The sequence below is a fragment of the Lissotriton helveticus genome, chromosome 2_1 (genome assembly GCF_964261635.1).
Source record: "Lissotriton helveticus chromosome 2_1, aLisHel1.1, whole genome shotgun sequence".
NCBI lineage: Eukaryota > Metazoa > Chordata > Amphibia > Caudata > Salamandridae > Lissotriton > Lissotriton helveticus.
The window spans coordinates 1,173,740,675-1,173,751,001 of record NC_136059.1 but is presented as its reverse complement, the minus strand read 5'-3'; the positions used below and the strand labels follow the sequence as shown (position 1 = coordinate 1,173,751,001).

General features: G+C 44.8%; 1 protein-coding gene across 1 annotated transcript in view; it reads right to left on the bottom strand.

The window, feature by feature from the left end:
* LOC144818524 (serum albumin-like) overlaps nt 1–10,327 on the bottom strand; it is a 236,275-nt gene that overhangs the window by 86,948 nt on the left and 139,000 nt on the right. Inside the window, exon 9 of the mRNA XM_078676034.1 lies at nt 6,060–6,192. Coding sequence (XP_078532160.1) covers nt 6,060–6,192 — 133 coding nt within the window. The remainder of the gene's footprint in view (nt 1–6,059; nt 6,193–10,327) is intronic.

Below are 10,327 nucleotides of genomic sequence, written 5' to 3'. Positions count from 1 at the left end.
AGATGACAATCGCATTTGACCAGGATAAACAACTAATAGTAAACGCTTGATATAGTGTCACTATATACAAGCATTCCTCAAGACCCCGGCGTTGGCAACAATGAGAAAGGCCTGGACAGAAGAATCCAACCAACTCAGGTACCAACGGACTTCATCATTGAGCTCCTGGAGGTGGCAAATGAAGAAACATTTCTTCGTATTCCAAGATGAATTCTTTTTCCAGAGCAAGGGAGTAGCGATGGGGGCAGCCTTCGCTCCTGACCTGGCCATACTATACATGGCGGAATATGAACAGGACTACATCTTGACTTCTAGAAATCCATATGAAAACAACATTTGGATGTGGCGACGGTACATCGATGATGTGCTGATGTTGTGGACTGGAAACGAAGCTGAACTGAACTCATTTTTCACATGGTTGAATATTCAATCCCAAGACATTCAATTCACTATGAATATGAGTAGAACCTCTATCGATTTCCTAGACATCAGCATTAAGGCTCAAGATGGACATCTTTACACCACCCTCTTCCGTAAGCCCACGGAAAGAAATAGCCTGCTACGGTACTCGAGCCATCATACAAGAAGTCTACGTGATAATCTACCATTTGGCCAGTTCCTCCGGGTGAGGAGAAATTGCTCGCTCAAAGAAGATTATTTTTTGGAGTCGGACCTCCTGATCGGTAGACTGATGGAAAGGGGATATCCGAGACGACTGGTGACAAGGGCAAGAAAGAGGGCTTGGTTCAGCCCACGTGAAGATCTGCTGAAACCAAGAGAACGCCTTGCCAATCCAGACAGGATTGTCTGTGTCACTACGTTTTGTACAAAGAGCAACTTGATCAAGAAGGCGGTTAACAAACACTGGAATATGGTATCAGATGTCATTGATCACAAAGAAACTCCGATGCACGCTTTCAAAAAGGCAAAGAATATCAGGGATAAAGTGGTGTGTTCGCTTTTGGAAACTCCAGCTCCACCTACCCTTCAGAGCATCTGGAACCTTCCCCAAGTAGTTGGTCACTTTAAATGCACTAAGTGTAAAGCCTGCCCACTCACCTTAGAGACCAAGATATGGAACTATCGGAACCACAAGGTGATTCTTAAATCCATGACTAATTGTAACACGAGTGACGTGATCTATGCCATTGTATGTCCTTGTGACCTGGTATATATTGGACAAACAAAACAACATGTAAAGAAACGAATTTCTTCAACACTGTAGTCGTATAAGATGTCAAACACCAGGTTCCCCCTTGGTCGAGCATTTTGTGTCCAAAGCTCATACTCCAGAATCATTCAAATGGCTGGTGGTTGAGAAAATTGTGATTGGACCAAGAGGGGGCGATCTGAATTCGCTACTTAATTTGAGGGAATGTAAATGGATGCACACACTGGACACTGTGGACAATGGTCTTAATGAACTTGATGCGACCTACTCACAATTAGCAGGACTTACATCTGACCCTTGATTAATGATACTTACATGATGCCCTTTGCAGAGAAAATGGCTTGCTAGGATGTGTTTCACAGTGTATATCAGTAGTGACCAAAATTCTGTGACACATCTTATAGATAGAGACCTCTTGTGTATCTAATATGGAGTGAGTTTGGCTAATGACAACTGATAACTTGTTAACATCTAATGTTGCCACTCACGGACATTGTGTGAGAATGCTGTAAAAATTACTGCGTTATTACATGTTTAAGTCAATGCTAATTCCTTTTGAAACTATATACTATTCCATAACGATAAGGTGTGTGTGAACACATATGCGCTATTACAAGGACATGATGCCTTTGTATATGTCAGTGTTAACTCTTTGTACCGCTCCGCAATGATGATGTCTCTTTACACGCACATGCGCCTCTGCGAGTCGCCCGCTCTCACATTACAGTATGTTTCTGTCAGCACGCATGCGCAGTGAGGAAACATCCGCGGAGCCAGCAGCTAGCGGCGGCACCGCGAGGTGCCTCGACACGCCCCTAGAGGCACGCCCCCTGCCCAGCACGGAGCATTTCTAGCCACACGGTGCAATCGCCGGTGGTTCCCGCTGAAGATTCACGCCAGCAGATCCACAGGTACGCTAAGCTAGAACTCCCTTAGCGAGTCAGTTAGAGAGGCTGCGAACACGGGCTGCCCTTCTCTCTTTTTAACAGCAGTGGAAGCACATAAACAAGAGCTGACACTATGGATACATTGCGCGTCATGCTTTTCAATTCAGTTCCAGATCCCGTTCTGTCTAAGGAATCAAAGGGACTCCAGTAACTATTTTAGCCTCAATAACGGACATGGATACATTGGGCTTCATGCTTTTCAATTCAGTTCCAGATCCCGTTCTGTCTAAGGAATCAAAGGGACTCCAGTAACTATTTTAGCCTCAATAACTAGCACGTTGTGGAAAGGCTGACTTGAGAACTTAGATACTCCAAGGAATCAGTAACTGCACGGAGCATTTCTAGCCACACCGTGCAAGCGCCGGTGGTTCCCGCTGAAGAGCCACAGGCACGCTGACCTAGAACTGCCTTAGCGAGTCAGATAGAGAGGCTGCGAATACGGGCTGCCCTTCTCTTTTCAACAGCAGTGGAAGCAGATAAACAAGATCTGACACTATGGGTACAATGCGCTTCATGCTTTCCATCTCAGTCCCAGATCCCGTTCTGTCTAAGAAATCAAAGGGACTTCAGTAACTATCTTAGCCTCAATAACTAGCACCGTGTGTGCAAGCTGACTTGAGTACACAGATACTCTAAGGAATCAGTAACTGTCTTAGCCTCATTAACTAGCACCGTTTGTACAAGCCGACTTGAGTACATAGAGAGTCTAGCCAACACTGTCTCTCTGATTCTTACAGATGGTATGATTGATCTACACCAAGACCCTCTCCCTGAATAATTCTTCTAGCTGGTGTCTGATTTACACCACACCAACTAATGGATACAATTGAAGGGGACCTTCAAGTAAGTCTATGTCGCTAAACGCTACACCCATTTATCGAGCTTCTCACGTGCTGTTTAACCCTCCCACTGGGATATATATACATGGATACATATTTTGTACCCACAGATTCATCTCAACCACGCTAATTCTCAACTCATCTGGTTCTCATCCGCAGAAGAATCTAGTAAGTGTTGGTGGTTCCCCTAGGGTTTATCCCTCCTTGACCTGCCCAACGTCATCCTCCCTAATGTCAAATTGTTCCCCCACAGAATACCCCCAACGGCGCGAGTCTCCAACTGAAGTGGGACGTCTCCAAACGCCATAATATATGTAGGTACACCTGTTTGTGGGCCAATGAGTGATGCCCTTTTTAATTTTTAATTTCTAATTCATCCTACTGAGTGATATGCGTATCTATTTCCGTAGGTGCTCACTATTTCTATAGTCCTGATGAAGACCCCAGACTGAGGTATCACCTGCCCTTACCATAGGGGTCGAAACGTCGACAACATTATTTTCAACATACACGCCACAACAGAATTAGCCATATATGGCCTCCGTGTAATGTTTATATAGGGAACCGTGTGATCTATTGTAGACTGGAAATGTTCTCAGATTGATACAGAATTGTTCACAGGACACAATTCGTTTTCTATGTCCCTCAATCTATCCCCACCACACCCTACCCTACTGAATAAAAAAAAAAAACCTTTTTCTTTGACACCCTCCGAGCACTATATTGAATGATGACTTCATCAATTGCCATGTATTGTATGAAATGAAATATAATACCTGTGAAAGTACTGGATATCACTTTATACAGCTGAATTAAATTCAGTTCCATATTTATTCTGTTTATGTGTGTACCTTTTAGCAACCACAGATGAAATTAACGTTAGGAAATGTTATGTAACCGACCACCCTTTTTGTAACTACATGTTGACCCAGGTCGGTGAATAAAGGGTTGACCCCGTTATTACCTACCACGTTGGCTAAAACGTGACGCAACTGTGGATTATTTTAACGCAACCTTAAGAACTCATTTGAAACCATATTCTTGAACTGTGTATGTTGGATTTTTGTTGTTTTGGTCTTGTGTAGTTTAGATTAAATACCTTTATTTTTCTAAACTATTTGGAGTCCGTTTGTGGTGTTCTCACTGTGTTACTGTGAGTGTTGATACAAATACTTTGCACATTGCCTTCGATAAGCCTGACTGCTCGTGCCAAGCTACCAAGGGGTTGAGCAGGGGTTATCTGAAAAGTGCATCCTTCTTACCCTGCTTAGAAGCAAGGGTCCCTGTTTGGACAGTGGTACCTACTTCTGCCAGCTAGTGACCCCCAGTTCTAACAACAAGATAAAGTGGTCAAAGTGGAATTGAACTTAACATCAGATACAACATCACCTTTAGCAAATCAAATTTACAATGCATTCATATTTAGAAGAAAAAGATATTCATATTCAATCGCAGCACCCTACCTCCAAGATTATGTCAGCATCCAGCGGCTGATCGGGTTACGTGCCCATCAGGTACGTGCACGATGACAGCTCTGCGGTCTGCATTTAACAGACGCTGCCTCAGCCCCGCTTGCCAGATGTCCGGTTGATCCTGACCGATTGCAGAGGTATGTCTTGCATACTGCCCCTCTTTGTATTAGTTCCTTGTTTAAACTTGAAGGTAGCATGTGAAGCCAACCATTCCTTCTTGTGCTTCCTCACTAGATTATTTACAGATTCCTTCCTGTCTGGGGCTCTCAGATTATTCTTTCGATGAATTCTGCCTTCAACTATGATCTTTGCTCCAAAACATTTATTGAGGAAATTCATTATTGCTGATACACTCCTTCTGTTTGTTTTCAGCATGCACATTGACGTGCTTCAAATATAGACGCACGCCTCTACAACAAAGGAACCTTCGGTCCTCATTTTTGAGCATATCTTCTAGGTGGATTTAAGAGTAACATTCATTGCCTCGCTTTGATTAATGAATTACGACAAATTTTTCCATCACCTGTAGCAACTAGGCCACTTCATTTTTGACTATTCTTAGGTGTCTCCCCTTGTCCTGCTGAAGACCTCCATGTTAGGATTGAAATTACCAACCCAAACTTTGGGGTCGAAACGTCAATGGTTTGATCTGGTTCCACGTACAGGCAACAGCGATTGATTGACTGTGTTACTACTATACTATAGATTTTCATGTATATTTTGCCGTAAAAGCGGCTGGATATGTTCCTACTAATTGTTGATGTATATATTGCTCATCACCCTTCCTTCCTTTCGTCAACCCTCACCAATGCACATCTTCAAGCACTCCCTCTCTTCCCCCTTGGAGAACCCCCTCACAACTATGTAGATATTTGTGCTGCGATTTAATATGAATATATTTTTGTTCTAACTATGAATACATTGCACATTCGATTTACTAAAGGTGATATATCTGATGTTAAGTTCAATTCCACTGTGACCACTTTATCTTGCAACAAGAATTAGTGGCAGCAGCCACCACTGATTGTAATAGGTTGGTTAGATCAGTTTGTGTGAAGTTATCTCTCCGGGATCTCCTTATTAAAAAGCTTGGGTGATGAGCTGGAGAGGAGAGGCAAAAAAGGCAAATTTTTCTGGGTTATAACTTTATGTATTGCTATAAGACTCAAGGCTCAACATAAATGGTATAGGTTTGCTGTTACAAAACCTCACCTGCTTGAAATATAGCTTGGCTGCCATAGGTTCTGTAATATTTGTTAGTGAACAAGTAATGAGATGTGCCTTTGTTCGCCTATAATTTCAAAATAGCTACATAAAGAACTAAATTATAGATTTGGCTTAGATGACAAAAAACATGGTATTGGATGGTATATAAAGCAAAGGGCATATACAATTGCAGAAAGACCACAATAATCATATACCAAGGGAACATGAGCATTCCTATGAAAAATCATAAGAATTAATAGCAATTTAAATATTGGCATTAATAGGATAATTCCCCGAAAAAAATTAACACTTATGAAAGAGGGACGGTATAAGAGCCTTCAATCAATTCATATCCTAATCACCAACGGATGCACCAATACTGGCATGATTTGTTCTGTAGAAAACGGAAAATAGTGGAACTCACCCCTTTAACCAAAGAATCGTGCGAGTTCTCCCCTGCGCAACTTTTGGTCAGAAGGTCTTGGTAACCTTTGCTGATTCTCAAAAGCAGCTGTGTCGAGAATTCAGGGTGTCTCTTTGCATAGTCACAGGTGAACCTGAAAAGAGGCAAAATAAAGATGAACCAGTTGAGAAAATACTACTCTCCAATATAACCTTGCTCAATCTTTGGTGTGGTGTGTTCTCCTGTGAGTGAGTCCCAAAGATTCAAAGGTGCCATGCTTTTTAATGCAGGGAAAGAGGATGGGCACCTGTGTACTGGTTAAGCAACACATTACAGCCTAATTTTTAGTCAAGTGAGTCCCTCATAGCCCCCAGCCTTGGTACTACCGCTCTAACAATAGCCATGCCCTAGATGGTTCTGTGAGTGATCTTTGGGAGAGGCACCCAATACTAGGTTGCCGTAAACAAAAAAGATTTATATGTTGCTGAAACTATGTGGCAATAGGTATATTAAAGGAGTTGTATAATCATCTTCATTATATATATGTAAAAAAGTAGTAGGAAAACGTTCACTTTTTTTTTTATATACCCATCATCATGTTTATATTTTAGAGACTCCAGGGTGACCTCTATGACCTATTGTCTATGTGGAATATGTGAAATGCAGAGAGGGACGACCCCACACTCTTCAACGTATCCTCAGTTTCTATGGAAAGGGATGTATTTTTTTAACTACTTTTAATGGTGTACATGCAAATATTATTGACATATGGATGTGACATAATCAATCAGCAATGTCACAGAGTCAGGTAATAATTTCCCCTATATGGAGAGGGGTGTTTATGACTGCAAAATAAATTGCATTGTATTATTAGTCTGTATGATTAGAACAGCACCGTCAGGCAAATATACCAAATGTAAACTTGCATGCTTACCACTGTTAGGCCCCTCAGCCTGTGAGTTACATCCCGCGAAATGACGTACATTTTTTCGGCCTTTTTGGGTTAACGATACGGTCCTTAGGAATAGTAAATAAAAAGTCCCTAGTGAGGTGACAAATGACTGAAATCGTAACACTGTGATTGACTAAATAGTATGGTTACTTGGGTTTAAACCTGGATTTCTCGTACTCCGATATCAGAGCTACACATCTTGAGGACATCTTTGGTGGGTTCTGTGGGGGGGGATCAGAGATTGCTACCTCCCTGTACAACCCTAAAAACAGGAGATTCACTCAAGTATTTAGTGGGGTAAATATTCCGCAATCTGAAATTATTACACAGCTAACTACTGATTCTACTACAGTTGTTCCACTAATCAACCGTGCAGTGAGACCTACCGAAGTCTGCCCTGAATCGATTGGATTTTTGTTCTGGAATGTGGCCCATCTCCGGAACAAAATTAACAATTTGGAATGGCAAGAATTTACTGTGTGTAGAGTCGCGCTCTAGTCTATGCGCGCTACGTCACGACGTAGCGCGCGTGGCGGCCATTTTGTGGCTCGTAGCGCGAGCGCGAGTCAGGGAGATCATCGGAGAGCACCGGACGCCCGGCGCTCTCCTGGTGAGTGTATGTATACAAATAAATACTTGATTCCCACTACGGCTGCCTCACGAGTGGTTCCTCTAGTGTGAACAGCAACATTACAGTGGCGACGAGGCCGGGATCCCAAGGAATAAGGAAAAAACGAGAAAAAGACACGAAAGAAGGACCCAGCATAAGGAAAAGAGTGGAGCACACATAGACCAGAGGGCCACCACGAAGAGCAACAGGAGGGGCAAGGAGAAACCACAGATGGGAAAAGCAGCAGGAGAGTGTGGCAGAGGCACAGGGCCATGTAGAGAGAGCAGCAGAAGGAAACAGAAGAGTACCAGGTACAGGGGGCAGAAGGCGACAAGAGCGGGGAGTCAGGAATTGACCCCACAGTGAACCCAGAGTACAAGGGAAAAAAATAGACTGAGGAAGGGACACCTAGCGGTGGCCAATCCAGGAGAAGCACCCGCACCCTTTTGAGGCCATGGCGGAGTCAGCGAGGAGCGGAGAAGGGGGTGCAGAGGCAGGGCCGGACTGGCTACCGGGTAGTTAGGAATGCTGCCGAGCTGCTGCCTGATTTTAATGCAGTGGAGGCTGATTTCGTCCATGGAGACCTGCGTGTGCTGCGAAATACTGAAAGCAAAACGAATTTCGTTTAGCTCACGCAGGTCCCCATTAACAAAATCACCCCCCAGCTCAGCAGCATTCCTAACTGCCCGGTAGCCAGTCCGGCCCAGTGCAGAGGGACCCCAACCGAACCAAGCGCACGGTGAGGGCGCAAGCACGCCGGGCAGCCTGAGAGGTCCAGGGACGGAACCAGAAAGACGCACCGAAATGAGTGCGCAGGCGTCTTCACTTACGACGCCGATCCCGTTCTTGCCCAAACCAGGAGAGCCTCTAATGAAGTGGGTGGACTGGAGAGAGTACTTCTGGTGATTGTTCCTAAATACAACAAAGTCAGGACGGGGGGCAGATCTTTCAGAGTCGCAGCGGCTAAACTGTGGAACAGTCTGCCTCCTGATATCCGTCAAATATCACAGCTCCTCCCCTTCAGGAAACGCATCAAGACGTGGTTATTCCCTTAGAAAATCCCCTTCCTCCTTGCCCCTTGCTGCTGTTCCCCTGAGGTAAGAGTATTCGCCAGCGCCAGGAAACCTGCAAGGTGTCAGCCGCGCTCTACAAATGCTTAAAATAAAATAAAATAATACTACATAGAAGCCCTGGAAGACGAGAACGGAGAAGCCTTCCCCAGTCAAAGGAAGAGGAGGATACTCCTGCACAACTTAGGCCCGGAAGGGATTAGGGTATTCCAGTATCTTGTGCCCACACCCAGGCAAGCCGCAGACGTCGACGTATTCAGACACGCAATAGAAGACCTGAACAACCACTATCGACCAGCAGTGTGCACATCCATTGATAGATACAATTTCCAGCAGAGGAAACAGGAAGCTGGCGAATCGATAGACGACTACGTTGCCGTGCTAAAGAAGCTGGTGATAACATGTAAATACGGTGTCTTGCACCACGAATTCATAAAGGACCAGATAGTCATGCACACCACCAATAAGACAGTCCAGGACAAACTATGGGTGAATGGAGACGCCACGCTTAAGGAGGTGATCGCCATGGTGAAAAAGGCAGAACTGTCAAAAAGGTGCGCCGACGCAGCAAAGAGAGAACCTGCCCTGAGGCCCATGGTGAACAGAGTAGATGATGCGGAACCAACAGGAAGGAACAAAGCCATGAAGGCAGAAGGTAAAGGACCAAACAGATGGACGGGGAAACCCATGCAGCAAAGGAAGCAGAACAGAGAAAGCACGAGCGTGTGCTACCGGTGCGGAAGCAAGTCCCATGCGGCCCATGACAAACGATGTCTGGTATTCTGAGCGAAATGCATGTTCTGTGGCATAGTGGGACACTACGAGAAGGTATGCCGCCGCAAGAGGAGAAGACCCACGGTGAAGTATGTGGCGCAAGATCAGGAGGAGGAAGAAGATAGAGAACAGGACGAAGAAGACAACGTACTGTGTGTGGAAGGTCAGGTACTGGGCATCGATTGCAGACGCTCCTGTAAGCCACAATGTGACATGGTGATTGGAGTAGTACAGATTAAAATTGTAGTGGACTCGGGTTCCCCGTATACCATCGTCCAAAGGGCAGTATGGAATGAGAATTTCAGACCCAGCCTGGGCCCACGACTAGAACCACCGGATATAAGACCAGTCACGTACACAGGAGAACCCATTCCGATGGTCGGTTACAGAGTCCTAACTTTCGAGTTCAAAGGGCAGAGTGTGAAGTGGAAATTGTACGTAGCAGAGAAGGGGCCGTCGGTCCTAGGGTGGATGAAACAAGGTGACCTAGGTATACAGTTAGATCCCGGAGGAGACACACAAGTGCTAATGACAGCCCCAGAGCGCTGGCCGGACTTTGAGAAGATGAAGAACGAATTTCCTAAGGTATTCGGCGGGAAGGTCGCAAATTGGAAAAATTCACGCATCGGATAGACCTCAAGGAGAACTCCACGCCAATTTCCCACAAAGTAAGGAACGTACCCATAGCGGTAAGAGAAGCAGGAGCTGCACAGACTGGAGGAGAACGGAATCATTGAACCAATAAATTGCTCATAGTGGCTGGCGCCACTGGTGGTAACACTGAAACCTAATGGCAAGGTCTGTCTCTGTGTAGATCTAAGAGAGCTGAATAAATGCATAGTTGTGGAAAAATTCCCACTACCACGCATTAAAGAGATGTTGG